Source organism: Barbus barbus (genome assembly GCF_936440315.1).
Source record: "Barbus barbus genome assembly, chromosome: 13".
NCBI lineage: Eukaryota > Metazoa > Chordata > Actinopteri > Cypriniformes > Cyprinidae > Barbus > Barbus barbus.
Window position 1 is genome coordinate 10524563 of NC_136741.1, and position 23867 is coordinate 10548429.

Sequence of the window (23867 nt, forward strand, 5' to 3'; positions counted from 1 at the left end):
AGATACTGCTGTAAAACAGCTCTAAAGTCAATTTGAAAATGAGTTCAATTCAGCTATATCCAGTTTTACAAAAGGAACAATGTAATTATTCAGTCAGTTCAATATTGATTAAATTCAGGTCAATACAAGTGTCAATGTCGCAAAATGTGAATTTAACACCATTTGTGTAAATACAGGTTTTGCCCTTCAACCTGTATGCCTTACCGAGAGCTTCATCGTTGTCCTCAGTATCACTGGCCAGTCTGAACAGGGTAGGTCTCATTTTCTCACAGCGCTGGTACAGATCCTACAATGACACAAGATCATACAGAATTATTTAATAAAAATAAATACTCAACTTGCATTGGAAAAAATCTATTTGCTTCTCTGATTGTGCAAACATATGTCTTAGAGACCTTAATTAGCTCCTCATTGCTATGTGAGCCGCTCTCTTTGCTGTAATCTCCCAGTAACTGTGTAAGAAGCCCAACACTCTCCTTTACTTCCTGAATAGCATTCACTCTCTTTGACACCTTCTCCATGCGCTTCTGATCCTGAAAACAGAGTGTATGAATTACACACAGCAGATCGTCAGAGCTCACACAGTAAAAAGTACAGCTCCTGGACTTACTCTCACTTAATGTATACATTTTTGCTGCTTTGAATTTTACCATTCCCAAAAACCCCTCAAAAGATGTTAAACCTGTTAAATGTCAAGTAAAACTTGTATTTCCAGGTTCTGTTCTTCTGACAGCTGGATTAAAAAGAGCAGCTAAAAGGTGAACTGTGTGCTGCTGCATCTATTGTACTCCTGTATTTTTTTTTTTCAGACAGATACTTGTTTTACTTTTGGTGTAAATAGACCATTCTTTGTCCTTTCATAGATACTAAGAACCCACTAAGAGTTAATCCAATATCTAGGAGAGACAGACACAGACACACACACACACACACCTCCTGAACCATTTCTTTAATGAGTTTGTTCGCCGCCCGCAGGTCCTCAGGGTGAGAGCTATTCAGAAGGCGAGACAACATCTATTGAATCAAATAAAAAAATAAAAAAAACAGTAAGAGAGTGCACAGATGTAAGTGAAGTCATAATTATTTCTCCTTTATATACCTGAACACATCTTAAAACGCTCAAGCTCATAGTTTACAAACATATAGTAACATAGTTTTGTGTCTTGTCAGGTCAAATTGACCAACCTTACTCCCAAATTCATCTTAAAGGGGTCATCAGATGCGACATGCACATACAAGTTGTTTGAACTGAAATGTGTGTTGGTAGTGTGTGTACACAACCACCATATAATGATAAAAATAAAAACCACCCAGTGTTTTTTTTTTATCTACTAAAATGATTACCCCTTTCTCAAATCAAGCCGTTCTCAGCTTCTTGTCTGTGTGACGTCACACGGACAAAGACCGCTCCCACGATTGTTGATTGGCAGTAGCATTTCAGCACAGACTAGACTGGTGTCTTACCTTAGACCCGCCCTGAGTGAGCTGTCATCAGTCTGCCATTGTTTCGACACCAGAGCAGATGTAGACAAGAATGTCTCCTAAGCGATTGGGGTGTTTTGTTGTTGGATGTAATAATGAACATAGTAGTCATCATTTACTCCCGACATCTGAGCCGCTGAAGACGCAGTGGATTAGTTTATTTTTGAAGGGAATGCGCCCCCGATCTACCTAAATGCATTTATGTTCGCGCTAATCATTCGTGATCCAGCCTCACCTACAGAAGAAGTGAGTATAAGGTTTTTTTTATGAATCTTTGCAAATTGCCTTTCCTAATAACGTGCTAGTTTCACGATGAATGTGGCTTAAGTTTACAGTCTCTCAGAGAGCGGCTCGGAATAGAGGGGCGGGGTGAGCAGAGCTCATTTGCATTTAAAGCGCCATGCAAGAAAACGGCTTGCTCTGAAAAGAGCTGTTTTTGACAGGGTAAAAAGGGTGTTGTTTTAAACCTTTGATTTCTCCTCATCCTCAAAGATGGCATTTTTGGGCCTGGGCAGCGGGAGAGAGCAGGGCTTGTCATCAGGAAGGTCTGGGTCCTGTTTAATAATACCTAAAAGGAGATGCAGAGCATAAACAATGTAGCTTGTGTATTACCAAACAAACACTCCACAATACAAAATCACAACACCAACATTGGACATACAGCGAGTCCGGTGAGAGAGCTTTATCATTTTACACATAAGCACTTGGTGTTTGTTTACCATAACTTTTAACAGCACTCACGCAAGTACCAATGTCAGAATAGCAATTGACCACACATGTATCAGCTGTGAGATGAAGTTAAGTACATGTTATGACAAATCGGGACCCTGCATGTAAGGTTACCTTGTTTCCTAAGCATCTGATAAGCATCAGAAATCTTAGTCTCTTCTGGTAACCTCACAGTCCAGCTGTACATCATTTCTAAAACTTTTTTCTTCACTGGTTCTGGGGCTCGAGAACCAAGATACTGTAACAAAAATAGAGTACAGGGACAGTTATTGAATTTAAATTAAAGGAAATATTTAGACATTAAAGTTATTGACTACTAATATTCCCATTCTAAGAAGCAAGAGACATTCTCCTCAGTATAAGGTGTATAACTGCACAGTGTCTGCATTTACAGCCTCTTTTCTGACACAAATTTCTTCGTCTTGCTTTAGTGCATCACTCTCTCTTTGGTTTCTATGTTTTTCCTGTTCTTTGAGTTCTTCGTGCAGTATATTCTGGCTTGCACAAATAAGGATGTGCAATAAAGACATGCTTGTGGTTGGTTGGTCGTACAGGCCCGTGCTCAGTTTATGCACTCTATGCCAAAGCAGAATTTACGTTATCTCTACCACTGCATATCCTTGTGTGTACAAGTTATAAAATATTAGCAATCAATTTTATCCAGGGTTTTTTGTCCATTCAAAACAAACCAATACAATCTCAAAATCTATTAGTTTTAATTATTTAAAGTTAATTCGTTTTAACAGATGGGGGGCACACATTAGCGAGGACTTAATACTGCTTATCAGCAAAACAGGGTAACTGCAAGTTTAAAATAGTTAAAATACTTCATTCAATATGCACTGAAATTGGTATAATGGAAGTCCGTGGGAACCTGAAAACTACTGTTAGCCACATTCTTCAAAATATCTTCTTTTGTGTGCAGCAGAAGAAATAAACTCATACAGGTTTGGAACAACTTGAGGGTGAGTAGGCCTAAATAATGACAGAATTTTTGGTGAAAACATTCCCCTCCAGTGATGGGGAAGCCCAAAGAGAAGCTACAAGAGTTTGTTGAATTAAATGCCTGATACAGTGTCGTGTAACCAAAACAATAATAATAACAAAGGATTTTATGCATAATGCAAGACTTTTAATTATAAACAAGCCTGTAATATGCTGACTCTTATTTCTAAATGCATGTTGTTTACTACTTAGAGCAAATAGATGGAGATAAAATATGCACTCTTACAACAATCTACAACATAAACACCATAAAGTCAATAACAAAAAATCATAATTCATCAACAGCATTATGCAATCGCTCAGGCATAAATGTGTGCTATTCATTGACTGTGAACTGCTCTGAAACCGCAAACCTTTAGAATGTGCAACAGTGCCACCGTTTTTTAATCTGAATGTGCAATTCTCACATTTATTTAAATAAATCATAGCCTTCTGAAGCTATAATTACATTAGGCCATATGCTCTTACATTTAGGACTTTTCTTATACAATTTAAGATATTTACGTTTTCACATTATTCATTTATTCCTTTCACAGAATAATTACAAACTCCTTCAATGTTAGGTGTTTTGTGATTACAGTAACATTCGTGGTGTGAATTCTGACAAAGGGACAGTGCTGATTTATATACACAGACAAAACATACCTTGGGGGAAACCACTTTGATAAGCTCATTCAGGAAACGGAACTTTCCCACCTCATTATGGAATCTTTTCCCACAGTTCTTCACACAGGTCTCTAGAACCTTAGGACAAAAACAGACAGCGCCAAAGAGTTATTAGCTGTATGATTCATACAGAACATTTATTCCCAATACCATTTCTTCTAGAAGAGATTTCATGTTTTGAATTATGACTAATTTGTAAATGATATTTCTTAGAAAACAAAAACTTTTTTTCCACAATTTCATCATACAGGCCAACCAACATGAAGAAAAAACAAAACAGGTATAGAAATGGAACCCTGCAGACCCTCTATAAGAGAAAATAAGAAAATGGTGCACAGGTTTACTGCCCACTTCAAGCACTTACTACAGATTTGATTTTATCAGCCTCTGGTACAAGAAGGTATATTTATTTCTTCGGATACAACAGTGATCGGTGCTGTTAACAAGAGTTGCAGAGTAGAGTAGTGTGTGTGCAAGACAGGGAAAGAGACGGGACTCTTTTTGTGCTCAAGTTGAGGAACGTCCTGTTGTGAGGATTGCTATTTAAACATTTTTTTTTTTTTTTTACTTGGTTACATTAAATGACATTCTAGAGTGTGATTAAATTAAACCTTTGTCAAGGATTAGAAAGGATCTAGCCATCAAGATTCTAAGGTTCCTAGCAAAAATGTACATTAGCTTATTATAGTGCCACCTTTTGGACGATTCTCCCTAAGTTGAATACACAGCTTCATGCAAGTTATTAACTGCTGAAATTTGATTGGCTGATGGCAGCCATTTTTGTTGATTTGTATGATTATTTTTTATGGCTTGATCAACACTTGCCTTAAAGAAGATACACATCAAATGTAATTTTCCTTGATCAAATGGCAGACAATATTTTGTGTTCATCCTTAGAATATCCTGATGTTTTTGTGTTTCATTAAGTCAATTAGTCAAAATGGGTGAAAGTAGAGCATTTAATAGGCTTATATATTTGCAATGCTTTCATAAATCAAAATTTAGCAGCAAATCAGTACAAACACAAAGTTCCAGCATATTATAATGCTGGGACCCCCAATCAGTCTTTGACTACATAGAGTCATCCACACCCCTGAGAAAAGAATGCTGATCTTACCATGAGCGCCTGCATGGCCTCCCACTCCTGAGGGGACTGAATCTTGTGAGCAAGAAGCCTGGTGGCCAACTGTGGACTAAAGACACAACGTTATTTAGCACAATAAAAGAATAATCCATAAATCAGGAACATTCACACTAACAAAAGCAAAAGATATGCGAGCAATTTGTTTTTAAATTGGCTCGTAATTAAGACTTGACTTTCTCCACATTTCCCAGTCACATGAAGCTTACCTAAATAAGGACAGGTAACTTCACCCTTTAATTTTGTTTCCCCCTTTGGGACTGTTATATGAACATGTATGGCCCCAATGACAAAAAAAAAATCACATTCAATAAACCCCAGAAAAAGCTCAAGGAAAACTCAAATGCAAGTACGCCAATGTGAGTTTGCTCAACTGCCCCTAACAGGAGAAGTTAATTTGTAGTCAGTAAGACCAATATCTCACCAAGGTATTGATCCACTGTTTGAGGCTTAAAATAAATTAAACAGACTAGTGAGATGTCAGCATTCATTGTGAATATTCCCTCGCTGTGCGTATTTCAGGAGAAACATTTAAGTTTAAAAATGACGGAAATGTGGACGCACCCTTCAGGTTCATTGCTGAGTTGGTCACAGAACAGTTGAATACTCTCCCAGTCTGTTTCTCGATTTAAAGGGTTGGTCGCTTTGTCTACAGGTGACACATCAAAAAAGCAAAAAAGTTAGAAAGACTACAATAACCAACAAGCATATCAGCAATTTTGCATAAAGATCACAACATCTGTAATTCAACATTAATATGTGAAAGCAAACAATAAGAAATCCTTTCAAATAGGGCTGCTCGATTAATTGAAATGAAATCGCAATCACGATTAGGCAAAAGCTGCAATTGTCAGTGAAGCACAGTTCTGTGATCAGTGGTAAATCTCCATCTGAAGGCTAGAGGGAAATCCTGCAGAAGAAATCCAGGAAATCCCTATAGCAGTAGCTGAGCAAACAGAAGATTTAAACTGCTTTCATTTATTCAACATGACTAATAAACACAAGACTACAACAATATATGATTTATCTGAGTTGTTATAATTATTATTATAATTTTCATTATAATAAAGTATATAATAATGCAATGCTAATCGACATAGTATTCTAAGCAGTGATAAAGGCTATGAAATATGTTGCGTGCTTTATTCTGTGTAAGAAGCCACATCATCTCACAGATGGATTTATTTCAAACACATGACTGACGTTATGAAGTGAGTTTGGAGTAAAAACATGTTATTAAATGTGGTATTTTCAAGGGATGCACCACTGGAACCGGACGGTTTTTTGTCTTTTTTTCAGACAAATTTTCCAGAAGTGCGCCCGCGTGCACACTACATTGTAATCATTGCACAAATAAGAGCCGTTTTCTTGCATGAACGTATCTGTCCGCACAAGTGTAGACAGTGAATGGTTGTTCAGCGCAGCTTCTCAAGTGTTGGATGAGAAATGAAACAGACCAACTTGTGACAAAGCTGAAATGCTTCTTTTGGTAAAGAATTTTTATTTTATTTTTTTTTAAACTTGCATGCACTTTTGAAAAGCCAGAAGTAAACGTCAGGTCTGTACAGGTTGATTATTTTTATTTTACCTTAAAATTCCATTGACTTAATTTGATTTAAAAAGCACCTGCTGTAGCATCTTTGTTTTACTCGTTGCACTAAACATTATTTGATTTAACATTTTGGAAAAATGTATTTATATAGCCTACTTTGGTTTTATTTAGTTTCACTGGTAAATACCTTTTTTTCTTTACACCAAATTTAAAAATGAAAACAAATCCTGAATGCTGATTAAGAAAGATCTTTGTTTGGACTGTTGAATGTGTGTTGATTGTGTTGTTTGGATTGTAACTATGCAGTTGTTGTCTTTAATTTCACATGGTTACAGTTAATGTTTTCATTTAAGGCCAGTTTTATGTAGTTTCAACCCAATTTAAAAACAAAAGCTAAATGCTGATGTCAGTACCATCTATGTTTCTATTGAATGTACTTACTGCCTTTAATTTCAGATGGCCTGTTAAAAACCAAATAAACATGTATATGTATACTTTCATTCAAAATAAATCAGAAATCGGTATTAGCCAGTTTGCTTGTAAAAAATCGGTATTGGAATCAGTGCATCACTAGTATTTTCACATGCTTTCAGATGGAGCAGCATTTAATACACAGAGCCGTAGTTCACGGAGAAGCTACGCAAACAGCTGCCATTATCGCAGAACAATATCTTCGATTTCATAATCGCGCGATTAAATCGGTCTGCGATATTGCGTAGCTTGTCAGTGAACTATGGCTCTGTGTATTAAATGCTGCTCCATCTGAAAGCACGTGATGGAGATTTACTACAGAACCGGCGTTACTGATGAGATGCGTATGACAATCGCTAATTAGCATCGCTAATCGCAGCCCTACTTTCAAAGTATTTCACCTTTACATTTAGTCATTTAGCAGACGCTTTTATCCAAAGCGACTTACAAATGAGGACAATGGAAGTAGGGCTGTGCAATTAAATCGAATTTGATTATGATGCGCATCTCGTCAGTAAAGCCGGTTCAGTGATTGGCAGTAAATCACCATCACCTGCTTTCAAATGGAGATGGAATTACTACACAGAGCCGTAGCTCACCGAAAAGATAGGCAATATCGCATTCATAATCGCAGACGAATCGCCTTCGATTATGAACACGAAATTGCGTAGCTTGTCAGTGAATTACGGTTCTGTGTAGTAATTCCCGCTCCATTTGAAAGCAGGTGATGGCGATTAACTACTAATCAAGAAACCGTTTTTACTGACTAGATGCGCACGATAATCAAATTCGATAAATTGCACAGCCCTAAATGGAAGCAATCAAATTCAACAAAAGAGCATTGACATGCAAGTGCTATAACAAGTCTGTTAGCCTAACGGAGTGCACGTAGCAAGGGTTTTTTGTTGTTGTTGTTTTTTTTTAATTATATAATAAATAAAAAGAAAACCGATAGAATGGAAAAAGAATAGAGAATCAAGAGTTTTTTTTTTTTTAAAGAATATAGAATTAGAATAGCGAGTTTTAAAAACAATAACCAAGATCAGTTATTAAAAACAAACATCTGAATCTAGAAGCTGATATAAATCAACAAGAAATTGTTTTAAAGTATTTATATCATGTACAGAATATTCCTTGTTCATTGTAGGTTCACTGTAGCCTATTATTATTATCTTACTATCCAAAAATCGAATTATTTTCAAAGTTAAAATTCCCTCTCCAGTAAGCCAGACTAGTTTCCTAGGTTGTTGACTGCATTGTGAAAAGTGGACATTGTATAATGGAATGGAGGCAGATCTGAATTAGGGATGCAACGATACCATTTTTTCAGAACCGATCCGATCCTGAAAATTCTGAGTATCTGCCGATAACAATCCAATCCGATACCAGCGCAGTTTTTTTTTTAATCGATGTAGAATTTCTATACTTCTGTGTGTCGGTGTGTGTTACTCTTTTATGTGTTAAACACAATCTACTATATATAGATAACGTAATTTTAATGAAAAATAACAAATGAAAAAATATATAATCATAATCTATGACAAAAATACTATTATAAACTTGGTTTAAAATACAGCAAAAGATACTCTAGAAAAATCATGGGTGCACAATAATTTTATAAAACCTAGTGAAACATTTTTATTTACAATTAAAAGTGAATACGTGTAGGACTAAATCTGGTGAAATTATACACATTGCTCTTTGAATTGTTGTAAAATACATTCATGAAAAAACAAGCAAATACATTTATATATAAATATATAGGCTACTATAAAATTTAAATATATTTCTTTTAAATCTATAGCACAGTAATGAAGGCAGCAACATATGATAGATAGGACAGAACAAGAAAGACTGTTAATAATCTTTCATTGCGCAAAAGTATTATAATATGTAAGGCTCCAATATAGAGCATGATGCGCTTAAAGCAACACAGAGTCACAGCGCGCAGCCCTCTGAGTCCACATAGAAACGTTCAAAGTACAAAGGGAAGAGATATTGATGCGTAGTGTATTAAATCTGTGCGTAAAATTATTAAGCCTTTTCTTTTAACCGTTTTAAACCTGTACTGTAGTTTGACTGTAGTAACTGAACGCGACACGCAGTTTGATTGCTGAATGGAGGATGACAGACAGCCGCGGCGGAGAGAAGAGTTTACCTGAACTTGAATTTAAAGACTTAAATATTCATCTGTACCTCAGATTAAACTATGGAACAGCTTCAGAACACTTGAAGTATAGTGCACGAAAACTTTATGGTGCTTTATAATGTTTTTGTGCCTTTCGTGGGCTCAACAATAAAACCGAATAGTATACGCACAATATCGGATTTGGATCGGTCTCGTCTGACCGATACCCAATCCGCAGAAAATGGCCGTATCGGAGCCGATACCGATCCTGAGTATCGGATCGGTGCATTCCTAATCTGAATGTGACTAAAGATTAGGAGGTCAATGAAAATGTATACAAAATTAAATGCATGGACAAAATAATCACAATAACCCAGTGACATAATTAAAGAAAATATATAGAAGACTATTTTAAATTGATATTGACTTTAGAAGATATTTCATACATATTAATTTCTTTGTGCACAACGTTTCAGTTAAGAAACATATACCTGTAATCAGTAATGTTATTGGTGTTGAGTCCACAATTCTTTTTAAAGAAACTAATTCAAATGGTTGGAGACAGGGTAGAAACGGATGACTGTGACTTTAGCATTACAAGTGGACACATAAAACTGAGAAAAGAGTAAGTCGGATATGGCCCCTTTAACGAAACAGGCGAATGAATCATCTTTTCTTTTGTTGAATGGTTGTACGGAACTATGGTGTAAATAGGGACTTCACACAATAGAAGCGTAAAACTATTTTGTTATTGAATGTATTCATTCAATAGTTTATTTATTATGTGATTCTGCTTTTTACAGAGACTCCTCCCTTTTGACTCACGGACAGATAGCTTGCAATTTTACAACTCTTCTTTAACTTACCTGTCCAGCAAAGAACACACACTCCCACAACAGTAAAAATAAATGCACAAAACACACTAAAACAAAAGTGTGTCAGAAACTCAAATATATCAGCGTTAGCATGCTAATAACTCAACTGCCAACAACACCATGACACTCCGCATCTGCGTTCAGTTTAGCGTTTGCGTCAAGGTATCATCTTAAGCATATGCATTTCCTTGTTATTCGCACTGTCACATTAGAATGTAATATAGTTGTAGTTTCAATTTGTTTGACTTACTGATGCGGGACTCTAAGCTCTGCTCGTCAGGCGGAGCCGCCATCTTCACCCGAGATCACAAGACTTAACTCTCGCGATGAAACACGTGACATCTCTAACTACAGAAGTACTTCTGCATTTTTATTTTCACATAATGAAACATCTACTAAACTTGTACAAGTGTAGTAGTAGGCTACTTGACTGAGTATGTTTCATGATGCCTGAAAGTTTTGTATGTGGAAACTATTTTAGAAGAAGAGAAAGAAAGAAAGAAAGAAAGAAAGAAAGAAAGAAAGAAAGAAAGAAAGAAAGAAAGAAAGAAAGAAAGAAAGAAAAAGAAAGAAAGTTTTTTCTTTCTTCTCTTTACGTTGCTCTGTTAAATTACAGAAATTCAAGGCGTCCTTGTTCATTAATTTCAGCTATAAGAAATAATGATAGTTTCTTGTGACGTGTAGGAAGGTATATAAATAGTGTAGAAAGGAATTTTCCAAGAATAATGTGAATTGCTAAATCATGTTTTGTCTTTCATATACCAAGATCACATTTTCCCTTTTTTTTTTTAATTTAGAGAGATTTATGAAACCAATGCAAAATGCAAATCCTGCCAAAGAGCACAAGCAAATTTACTGTCATGAAATAAATGTTCTGTTGTTTCAATGTGTTCCTCACAAAAATCCAGCACTTTTAGAAAACTACAGACATTCATTGGCAGACAAAGGCTTCATTGCAAAGACACTTGACGGAGTTGTGTTCAACCAACTCTCTATTTTTCTTGCACAGAACAACCTCCTGGACAACAACCAATCTGGCTTCAAAAACGGCCACTCAAATGAGACTGCCTTGTTCTCGGTAACTGAAGCCCTGAGACTGGCAAGAGCAGCTTCCAAATCCTCAGTATTCGTCTTACTGGATCTGTCTGCTGCTTTAGACACAGTTAACCACCAGATCCTCCTGCCCACCCTCAGAAAGATGGGTATCTCAGAGACCACACTCCTGTGGTTCAAGTCTTACCTCTCAGGTAGGTCCTTCAGGGTCCTCTTGGAGGGGTGAGGTTTCTAAGTCACTACTTCTTGCTACTGGGGTTACTCAAGGCTCAGTGCTTGGACCACTTCTCTTCTCCATCTACATGTCATCATTAGGATCTGTCATTCAGAAGCATGGCTTTTCTTATCACTGCTATTTTGATGACACTCAACTCTACTGCTCATTCCAACCAGATGATCTGACAGTAGCTGCTCGCATTGCAGCCTGTCTGAGAGATATTTCTAGGTGAATGAAGTACCATCACCTTCACCTCAACCTCGCTAAGACAGAACTGCTCGTGGTCTCAGCCAACCAATCACTTCATCACAACTTCTCTATACAGCTGGGTTCGTCAGCCATAACTCCTTCCAGGACAGCCAGGAACCTTGGAGTTGTGATCGATGATCAGTTAAGTTTCACAGACCATATTGCTACAACAGCCCGGTCATGCAGATTTGCCTTATACATCATTAGGAAGATTAGACCCTTCCTGTCAGAGCAACTCCTTGTCCAAGCTCTTGTTCTCTCCAGACTGGACTATTGTAATGTTCTCTTGGCGGGCCTTCCCGCATCTACTATCAAGCCTCTGCAACTGATCCAGAATGCAGCAGCGAGAGTGGTCTTTAATGAGCCGAAAAAAGGTTACACTAGCTGGCTACCAATAGCCGCTCGCATCAAATTCAAGGTACGGATGTTTGCCTACAAGACAACAGCTGGCGCTGCACCTAAACTCGCTAGTTCAAACGGTTCAAAGATTTTTTGAGAACAATTTGATTTTGAGTCATCTTAATAGCAAGTTTTACTGAGGAACTCTTAATATAAGAGTAAGGCAGGGTTTACCTATAATTGCTATGGATGATGATGTGTGTGTTGTCCTTGTATTACCTACCTTATGGGTACCAAATGTTCCCACAAGTATAGTAATACATTTTATTACTTTTTATTACATTTTGACCTCATGGGGAAATAGTTTGGTCCCCTTGAGGAAACAAGCTTATAAATCATACGGAATGATCTTTTTACAAAATCTAAAACAGCAGAAAGTTTTGTGCGAGGGGTAGGGTTAGGGTAAGGGGATAGGGAATACAGTTTGTACAGTATAAAAACCATTATTATTGTATTGTCCCCATAAAACATCGAAACTCAACATGTGTGTTTGTGTGTGTGTACGCTGAGTAGAATATAATCAAGTATGGGTTACACCTTGGCTAATTCTATTCAGTTGGCTCTAATCAATTTTAACTATTAGAAATTAGTAGATACATTTAAACCAGCGTATTTGAGTTTATCTTGTGTATATAATGTCCTTAGTTCATTTAACTCATTAGGCCAGTAGCTGGTTTCAGTTCTTACCCATGTAAGTTTGCATTTAGCTTGAGCCAACTCTGAGTTTTTGGTAGTGATGGGCGGATCGATCCTAAAGTATCGATACTTTCGATACTGATGTTGTATCGAAAGGATCGATCCTCACATAAAAATATCGATTCTAAAGTGCATTTTTTAAAACCACTAATTTTATTAAGACATTCTGTGCATAAATAAGCTTTTAAGTGTTAGTCTAATTGTGTTAGAGTGATTTCTCCTGCTCGATCGGAACACAAATGCTGAAAGACAAAAGCAATCAATCACAGACAGCGTGACTCATGGCTCAGTCACAGTGTTTGTTCAAATAGAGCTACGTTTCCCAAAAGCATCAGAAGCATAAGTAGATCTTTATAAAACATTGCCACATCATTACATTCATTTTAATGGTTATGGTTATATTTCACAATATTGCTCTTTTTACTGTATTTTTGTTCAAATAAGTGCAACCTTGGTGAGCATGATGTTTATTTAAAAAACATTACAAAATCTTACTACCCCCAAACTTGGTTTATGTAATATTTATTTTAAATAGGCTAGTTTGTGCAAGTAAATTTATTTAAACTGGTTGTTAAAAGTTCAAATGGATTGTGTTAGGTTCTGTAATTGCTGTTAATAAAAAAATATGCTAAAGTTTCACCTTTAGAAGTACAGCAGCCTGGGAGCCTTTTACAAAAATTAACCATGGTTTTATTACAGTAACCACAGTTTACCACAGTATTTGTAGTAAAACTGCAGTAACCACAAATTTATCATAAAAATAATAATTTTAGTACTTATGGACAACTGAGGTACCCTCAAAGGTGCACATTTGTTATTTACCCTTAAAGCATGTATACTTGTATGGTACTAATATGCTCCCTTTTAGGGTAGGTGCACCTTTGAGGTTACTGCCCCAGTAAAGGGCTGAACTACAATTTATTTTATTTCTGAGTGTAAACAAAAAACAAAAACAAAAAAAGCCTATGAAATGTAAAAAAAACCCCATCTAATATTGAGTATAATTACTGATTATATTTTTTAAATAATTTAAAAGATCAGTTTAGTCAAGGTATCGGTATCGGTATCGGCGATACTGGGCTTAAAAATATCGGTATCGGATCGAAAATAAAATAAGTGGTATCACCCATCACTAGTTTTTGGGCTCAAGAAGGTGGGTTAGTTTTGAGCAGGTTTCGTTGTCAAGGTAACTTGGCTTGCTACATGGCTACCCTTCTCTGGAGCAGGTTTTATTCTGGGTAAGACATCGCAAACCCAAAATGAACCAATCGGCTGTGAGCAAAGTGACATACAGTATCTGATGCAATAAAGCCACTATCCCTGTATCTCTCACTCCAAATTAAAGCAGACAGAATTGCCCATTTTTACTAATTATTTATTATATTCATATTATGTGAATTATAATCTTTTGTAAGTCATATATTCAAATAATTATTATTTGAACTGGCAATTAATATAAAAATTTGCATTTAAATTAATTTCAATAATTACATAGCCTATAAATAAGTAAATCATATATAAAGCTTTTAAAATATTATACTCACATTTTCTTTTGAGCTCTCTGTGAAACTATAGAAATTATTAAATTCAGTTGATTTTTTGCATAGTCAAATATTTTCTTTCTGCTGCCTTCTCAAACTGTTCCTGCAGCAACAGTGTTTGTTTCTGCCTTGTAAATGCATTTAAATCCATTATATTTTTAATAATGACATCTCTTCCTTAGCAAAAAAGTAATATATTTAAAATACATTTATTTCATACTAAGTACAGTTAAAAAATATATTAACATATTTACTGACATCGCTCAAGACTAAAATAAAGATCAAGACTAAAATAAAAATTATGATTAAACTTTATTTGGAGTACTTCTTGTGCACCATGCACATTTCTTAATATTAAGCCTAAAATGTGTTTTATGTCACTATTGATAAGGATTACGATCTTAAATAATTGGCCTTTAAATGCAAGAGAATTAAAGTGTACCAAAGTATACTTGCAATAGTTCTACTTCAGCACAATCAAATATACTTCAGTATATCTTCAGTTGTACTTCAGCACTACTTCCGCACAATTAAAGTGCTTTAAGTACAAAATTTGTTGTTCCAATTTAGCAGACTTTAAGTATACCAGTTTAGTATACTAAAAGTACAATTGCAGGGTATTTTTTTATTAAGTACATAAATATGTAAATATATTTTGTAGTATACTTAGCATGAAATAAATGTATTTCGAAATCATTTTAGTATATTTATTTTTCACCCAGGTGAAAAAAGTGCAGTAAAATACACTTTATTTCAGTACACTGTACACTTCCATAATGTACTTAAAGTGCTCTATTTTTGTGCACAAATTTTGTATAATATACAAAAAAATATTCTTTAGTACTTCTTAAGATAATCTTTAGAACATCAACTTTGGGACACCATGAATATGAACTAAAATGTGTTTAAAAAAAATAAAAATGCATTTAGTTACCACTTCTTGTAGAATTGAAACCTTTTTTCATACACTTTTAAATATACTCATCATACATATACACTTACTAATTATTTAAAATATAAGATTAATATATACGAAATGTTTTTATAATGTATCGCTCACATTATTTTTATAGATTAAATATTCAAATAATAAATTTCAAATGTATTGCAATTATGTTAACATTCCCTTTATACGATATACATAACTATTTTAGTTTATGGTCTTTAAATAGTACAATCAAGTACACTATTACTATGTCATTAGTAGCACTTTTTTCACATTAAAAATATAACACTTTAAGTACTTTTTGCTAAAAGCATACTTTGGTACACATGAATTTTGGTACACATCTAAACAGAATGAATAATCCAAACATGTGCTATTAGTGCATTTATAGGAGCCTAAGCACAGTAACCTAGGTGTCATGGTTACTGTGTTGTTAAACACATCACAAAGACGATGATGAAGATAAACAGTCTTTAATAAATCCACAGAGGGTAAATCCAGACAGAGGGAAGTCTTGTAGCATAGACGAGAACCAACAAACTCAAACTGAACAGACAGGAACTTAAACACACAAACCAAACGAGGATACTTAACAAGACACATGGGACCGGTTTCAGACAGGAGGTTAAGTGAAAACTCTGAGTATGTTAACTCTGAAATGAGGGAAACTCTGGGTCTTCTGTTTCAGAATGGGAGGTTTGTCAAACCCGAAAAAGCAGGATAAGTCACGCCCGTTTCTGAAAGAGAGGTAACTACTCATAGTGAGTTACCATGGTAACTTACCCTGTGAACCTAACCTGGTCGGGAGCAGGTTTTCTTCGGTAAACCCAGAGTTTCTTTCGGTCTCCTCCCCCTTTTTTAAGTGTAAGCGATGTTTGAATACCTCATTGATTCATTCATGCTGCAAAAATGCTTTTCTTAGTGAGTATTTTGGAATCTAAATTAAGTGCATTTTATGCATGAAAAATAATCTTAATACAAATGGAAACAAGATCATTTTTCTTACCCCATTGGCAGATAATATGCAAAATAAGAAAAAATACACTTAAAAGACTAAATAAATACCTTATTGTAACATGGGGTTTTGGGGTTCTGTTTCATGTTCTTGTTTTCATGTCTTTTATTTTGTAATTTGATTCATGCCATTGGTTCTCTTGTTCATTGTGTCATGTTCTGATTGGTAGTCTTAGTCATGTGTCCTAATGAATATTTTGGTCTAAATGAGTCTACTCCACCAAGCTACTGTTATAAACATGTGCCCCGTCAGACTGGTCGTGATATATAGTCACAATATATAGTGATATTCTCAATGTTACTCAGAAAACACGATACAGGAGGTTTAACTCATTCAAAATACTTCTGCTCAATGTTACACTGTTAGATATGCAACAGAAATCTCTCCTATCTCTTGCTCTGGCTACTGTATAGACCGCCAGGGCCATATACAGATTTCCTAAAAGAATTTGCAGATTTCCTCTCAGATCTATTAGTTAATGTTGATAAAGTGCTAATTGTCTGAGATTTTAACATTCACGTTGATAATACAAATGATGCGTTAGGACTTGCGTTTACTGACCTAATAAACTCTTTTGGAGTCAAGCAAAACGTCACCAGGCCCACTCATCGTTTTAATCATACGCTAGATTTAATTATATCGCATGGAATTGATCTTACCGATATAGATATCGTACATCAAAGTGATGATGTTACTGATCATTTCCTTGTATCGTGCATGCTGCGTATTACTGATATTAATTATATGGCGGTTATTAAGCCTCTTATTAAGAAACCACAACTAGATTCTAATGAACTGGCAAATTACAGACCCATTTGAAATCCTCCGTTTATGTCTAAAATTTAAAGTTGTGTCTGCTCAATTGTGCTCCTTCTTGCAAAAACATGATCTCTATGAAGAATTTCAGTCAGGTTTCAGGCCTCACCATAGTACAGAAACTGCACTTGTTAAAATTACAAATGACTTGCTTCTTGCTTCAGACCAAGGCTGCATCTCATTGCTAGTATTACTTGATCTTAGTGCTGCGTTCGACACTATAGACCATGACATACTCATAGATCGATTACAAAACTATACTGGTATTCAAGGGCAGGCTTTTAGATGGTTTAGATCCTACCTGTCCGATCGCTACCACTTTGTTCATTTAAATGGGGAGTCATCTCAATTATCACCAGTAAAGTATGGAGTACCACAAGGATCTGTCCTAGGTCCTCTGCTATTTTCAGTATACATGTTGCCTCTTGGTAATATTATTAGAAAATACGGGATTAGTTTTCATTGTTATGCTGTTGATACTCAACTATATATCTCAACAAGACCAGACGAAACTTCTAAACTATCTAAGCTAATAGATTGTGTAAAAAATGTAAAAGATTGGATGACCAATATTTTCCACCAAGAATCTCTTGGATTACAATTTGCAACTAGACGGATGCACAGTTACGTCCTCTAAAGTCAAAAATCTGGGTGTTATATTAGACAGCAACTTGTCCTTTGAAAATCATATTTCCCATGTTACAAAAACAGCACTCTTCCATCTTAGAAACATTGCCAAGCTTCGAAACATGCTACCTGTTTCTGATGCAGAAAAGCTAGTTCATGCATTCATGACCTCTAGACTGGACTATTGTAATGCACTGCTAGCTGGTTGTCCTGCATCTTCAATAAACAAGCTACAGATAGTCCAAAATGCAGCGGCTAGAGTTCTTACCAGGTCAAGTAAATATGATCATATTACCCCCAATTTTACAGTCTCTGCACTGGCTACCTATTAAGTTCCGTATCATTTACAAAATATTATTACTTGCCTATAAGGCCCTAAATGGTTTAGCTCCTGCGTACCTCACTTGTCTTCTACCACGCTACAATCCAACCCGCTCCCTAAGGTCGCAAAACTCTGGGCCCGTATTCATGAAACATCTTAGTGCTAAGAGTTGCTCCTAGTAACAAAATTCTAAGAAAATTCTTAGAAATGTGGGTGTTTCCTCTTAAAATTAAAGAAAAGATCCTAGTAAAGAAAAAAATTAAACCCTTAAAAGAGGTCTTAAGGTCCAAAATTGTTAGGAGTACGGACGAGGACTTTTAAGAGGCTTAAGAGTTTCTTTAGCAGCGAAGAAAATGGATGAAACATGAAGAGGGAGAAGAAATGTTGCACATAATGCATGACAGTGAGTTAATAAGACGCTACACATTAGATTGTGCAGGGATCTTATTAGAGACACGCTAAACTCCGACACCGCGCTGAAATACCATAGCGCCAGAAATGGATGTAATCACTACATTTAACATATTTGGCAACTGGAAAAATGCAACTATGCAGCAGTGATGATTTGGGTCTGTTACAGCACTTATTAGGCTATGTCTCTGTTCATTTCCTATAAAACATGGTAAGTATGACAGCATGGTAAATAAAAAATATACATATATAATGTGTGTGTGTGTGTGAGAGAGAAAGAGCGAGAGGAAAAATTACGCCTGTAATTTCAAAGTGAAGGCTTATAATATACCCTACACTTAAAAGCGCTCTTTTATTTCCTTCTTGACAACCAACCAATCACAGTCTTCAAAAGACTGTGTCATTCCTAGCAACGGGGTCAACCCCGCCTCCTCACTAAGATAAAAGGTTTTATTTTGCTCAGAGTTGCTCTCAGATTGGTCCTGAACACTCTTAAGATAAGACTCCTAGTTAGAAATTTTAAAGCTAAAATAGGAGCTCTCTGAGAGGATTCTTAGAATCTTTATGAATACGGGCCCTGGACTTTTGGTAGTACCTAGGATAGCAAAGTCCACTAAAGGAGGTAGAGCTTTTTCACATTTGGCTCCCAAACTCTGGAATATAGCTTCCTGATAACGTTGGGGGTTCAGACACACTCTCTCTGTTTAAATCTAGATTAAAGACACATCTCTTTAGACAAGCATTCACATAACGCATCTTATAATCTTGTACTGCAGTTATATCTGATCATATGTACATTATTATTATTCTTTAGCTTGGGTTGAACAAATCATTTTTGCTTAGATGGAACAGCAACTACGCTAATTATGTCTCTTTTGTTTCTCTGTTTCTGCCACGGGATTAACATGGTAACTAGGAATTACAGAAGCTTCAGTCTGGATCCAACCCTTAAATGATCTGAGATGACCGAACACCTGAGAGAAGATAATGCCAACACCTCAGAGGACCTCAGAGGATGCCAATGCTCAGACAACATACAGAATTACCAAATTTTGCCATAAGTTAAATATATTAAGGTTCTGCAATATATAAATATATTGTGGAAACTTAATTTCCTGTAGAGCTGCTTTGCAACGATTTGTATAGTAAAAAGCACTATATAAATAAACTTGAACTTGAACTTGAACCTGTCTCTCATTGGTTGGCTCTTGTCATGTGACCTGTATTGTTTGGTATAAGTAGCCCATTTGGTTCCATTGTCTCTGGTCGTTCCAAATGCCAATGGTAGATCTCCAGTTACATTTAGAAATAAATTAAAAGGAAAGGTGTATGCCTAAATAAATAGTAATGGATCGATATTTGAAACAAAACTATTTCAGTAGTATTCAAATATATACTGATGGGTAAAAAAAATCCAGATTCTGGGTATCCAGCAGCAGCCATATATATACCCTATTTTAAATATAGCAATGTTAAGAGGTTATCTAATGATGTATCTGTATTCACAACAGAAATGATGGCAATTCTGATGGCTATGCAGTGGGTGGAAGAAATTAATCCTATAAGTGCAGTAGTTTGTTCAGACTCATACTCAGTATTAAACAGTTTAAATAGTGGGAAATCAGCAGCTAGACATATATAGATATATTCTATGAAATTTTACAAAATTTATATAGAGTAAATCAAACAGGAGTAAGAGTAGAGTTTCTATGGATACCTGCCCATGTAGGTGTAGAAGGGAATGAGGAGGTGGATAAGCTGGCTAAGTCAGCATTGAGAAAAGAAGAGATTGACATAGAAATTCCTTTAAGTAAAGCAAAAGAAAAAGGTATTATTAAAACAGCAGTTGGAAGAAAGAATGTTTGGAATAAAGAGTAAAAATGGAGACACTTATTTAGCATTCAACATAAAGTGGGGATTAAAAGAAAGGTATATGGAAACCGAAGAGAAGATACTGTTATAACCAGGATCCGTATAGGACACTCTTACCTTAATTATTCATTGCATACAATAGGAAAAAGTGAGTCAGATTGCTGCAATTACTGTGGAAACAGTTGACATTGACTCTTACATTGTGAGGCATATAATAGTAAAAGAAAGCAGAAAAACTTAGAGATATGGAAATCAATGACATTTCAGTTAAGAATATACACTATATTGCCAAAAGTATTGGGTCACCCCCTTCTAATGAACAGGTTTGACTACTTTAGTAATTTCCATGAGTACAAATCTTAATGTTTAAGCATATAATGATATTCTAGGGAATTGTGTGCTTCTAATTTTATAGTGACAGTTTGGACATAATCCTTTTCTAGTCTAACATGACAGAGCCTCTGTGTATAAGGCAAGGTTCAAAAAGACATGATTGATTCAGTCAGTGTGGGAGAACTTGACTGGTCTGCATAAAGCAAAGTCCTGATCCCATCTGAACACCTCTGGTGTGACTTTAAATGCAGACCTTGAGCCGAAAACTCATCACCAAACACCAATGACTTGTACATACACTATATGGACAAATGTATTGGGACACCCCCTTCTTTAGAACAGAAGAAGGCACTTCCAAAACTGTGGCAACAAAGATGGAAGCATAACGTATTTAAAAACTGTATTTCCATCTCTGTTGCAACAGTTTTGAAAGTGTCTAAAATTACTGTACCCATATACAAGTCATTGGTGTTTGGTGATGAGTTTTTGGCAATATAGTGTATTTCAGAATGCACAGAAACAGTTAAGGGTTCATGATTTTCTTCTAAAATATTTGACAGATAATGATTTGATTAGAAGAATTATTATTATTATTATTTTTTTTTTTAAATAGTATATAATATTTTCCTTCATCGAGGCCTCATACTCCATCCCAGTAGGTGGTGGAAATGCACCTTAAGATGGTTTGCCAACAGCCATTAAACACAAAAGAAGAAGAAGAATAGTCTCTGGTTGTGTATTGATGTTGTAATCCTGATGTTGATGGGTCTGTTTATGCCAAGTCAAGTCTGTTCCAAATCTGTGTCAAGTCAAATCTTCGTCTGTCTGGATTATGTTTGTATTTTAGGTCACTCTGTTCAATAAACTGCACTTGGCTTCTAAAACTTGCCGTTCTGTAACTTTTCGTTACAGACTACACGACCCTTACTATGGAGCCAGCAGTTTCTTTGATTCGCCTTTGACAAGGCAACCGGGCCATTGAGGATTATGTAGCAGAATTCTGTGGACTTTGTGACCTGGTAGGCTTTAATGATATTGCTCTCAAAGACATTTTTCGTTTCGGATTAACTAAAGAAATTTCAGTTTTAATGCCACGCAATACCCCACACTGGGCACTGGAACAATACATTGACTTTGCACTCCGTTTGGCTGGCTCACCATTTATTGTGGGGATAGTTGATGGGGAATCCTGCTATCCTCCAATATCTGCCACACCAAAGTGTTTGCACGTTATGTCTGGGATTATACAAGTCACGCCAGAGACTGCTAACATCATGTCTACTAATTCAAAGCCTGATCAGATCATGTCTGCCAAGCCAGAGACTGCTAACATCATGTCTGCTACTCCAGGGCCTGCTCACGTCATGCTGGCCACTCAAGAGATTCTTCACAACATGTCTTCACATCCATTCAAGAGCTTCATTGCAAGATGGCCGCCACTCAAGAGTCTCTTCACAAAATGGCCGCCATTCTAGGGTCTCGTCACATCTCAGCTGATCTTCCAGAATCTCGTCAAGTGACAGCTGATCTTCCAGAATCTCGTCACGTCTCAGCTGATCGTCCAGAGTCTCCCCACAAGATGGCCGCCATGCCTGATTCCCTGGCCAAGATGGCCACCACGCCTGATTCCCTGGCCAAGATGGCCGCCACGCCTGATTCCCTGGCCAAAATGGCTGCCACGCCTGATTCCCTGGCCAAGATGGCCACCACGCCTGAGTCCCCGGCCAAGATGGCTGCCACGCCTGATTCCCTGGCCAAGATGGCCGCCACGCCTGAGTCCCTGGCCAAGATGGCCACCATGCCTGATTCCCTGGCCAAGATGGCCGCCACGCCTGAGTCCCCGGCCAAGATGGCCACCACGCCTAAGTCCTCGGCCAAGATGGCCGCCATGCCTGAGCCTTGGGCCAAGACTGAAAAGACTGATAGCTAGTGTGATGGACTTACCACTGATGTCGGTGAGAGCTGCAGGCATCCCGGTGACGTCAGCGCTCTCAAGCCCCGCCATCTTAGAGGTCCTGCCACCCTCTGCTGCCCTTCCTTTAATGGCGGTCGCCATTTTGAGCGTGTGGGCTGCACACTGCACTCCTGAGGCCTCTCCTGTCCAACATGGGACTGCACTTCATCCAGCAGCATCTGGACAGACCAGGGACTTATGTGAGGATCCTGTTTGTAGACTTCAGCTCCGCTTTTAACACCATCATCCCGGACACCCTTCAGAATAAACTGACACAGCTCTCCATCCCCACCTCCGTCTGTCAGTGGATCACCAGCTTCCTGACAGACAGGCTGCTGCCTAGTGAGGCTGGGAAAATTCTCATCCAGCACTCGAACCATCAGCACTGGAGCTCCTCAGGGCTGCATTCTCTCCCCACTGCTCTTCTCCCTCTACACCAACGACTGCACATCTAAAGACCCCTCTGTCAAGCTCCTTAAGTTTGCAGACGACACTACACTGATCGGCCTCATCCAGGACAGTGACGAGTCTGCTTACAGACAGGAGGTTAAGGAGCTGGCTGTCTGGTGCAGTCTTAACAACCTGGAGCTTAACACGCTCAAAACTGTGGAGATGACCGTGGACTTCAGGAGAAACCCCCCTGCTCTCCCCCCACTCACCATCATGAACAGCACTGTGACTGCAGTGGAGTCATTCAGATTCCTGGGCACCACCATCTCTCAGGACCTGAAGTGGGACAATCACATTGAGTCCATTTTGAAAAAGGCCCAGCAGAGGTTGTAATTCCTTCACCAACTGAGGAAGTTCAACCTGCCACAGGACTTGCTGAAACAGTTCTACTCTGCCATCATTGAATCCGTCCTCTGCACTTTAATAACTGTCTGGTTCAGCTCAGCTACCAAATCTGACCACAGAAGACTACAGAAGGTAGTCCGGACTGCTGAGCGAATCATTGGTACAACCCTCCCCACTCTCCAAGAACTGTACTTATCCAGAGTGAGCAAAAGGGCTGGTAAAATCACTCTGGACCCCTCACATCCAGCACACTCCCTCTTTGAACTGTTACCGTCTGGTCGACGTTACAGAGGTTTTACGACGTTTTTTTTTTTGTAATTTTAGGCTGCACTCTAAAGACGCATTCTTTGCAGAAATTCAGAAATGGGATTCTGCAGCTCATTATTTATTTATTTATTTTATTTTTTAATGTTATCTTTTTAGACTTGCATAGAATATCCCAATATCAATATATCAATATGTTTCGTATGTTCTTTGTTCACGACAGAAATGTTGTAATGTATAAAAAAATAATAATAATAAACTGAAATAAAAATTCGAATTTGGAAACCAAACGATGACATCATCAAAGC

At 37.1% G+C, this 23867-nt stretch overlaps 1 protein-coding gene across 1 annotated transcript in view; it reads right to left on the minus strand.

The window, feature by feature from the left end:
- Positions 1-10372, minus strand: part of LOC306878687 (ADP-ribosylation factor-binding protein GGA1-like) — an 18003-nt gene extending 7631 nt beyond the window's left edge. The window contains exons 1-9 of the mRNA XM_079431171.1: positions 10300-10372; positions 5588-5672; positions 5000-5075; positions 3862-3960; positions 2326-2449; positions 1950-2050; positions 934-1014; positions 396-533; positions 205-286 (exon numbers count right to left, since the gene is read on the minus strand). Of these exons, the coding sequence (XP_079287297.1) occupies positions 205-286; positions 396-533; positions 934-1014; positions 1950-2050; positions 2326-2449; positions 3862-3960; positions 5000-5075; positions 5588-5672; positions 10300-10342 (829 nt within the window). The 5' untranslated portion in view covers positions 10343-10372. The remainder of the gene's footprint in view (positions 1-204; positions 287-395; positions 534-933; positions 1015-1949; positions 2051-2325; positions 2450-3861; positions 3961-4999; positions 5076-5587; positions 5673-10299) is intronic.
- Between the last annotated feature and the right edge of the window lie 13495 nt (positions 10373-23867).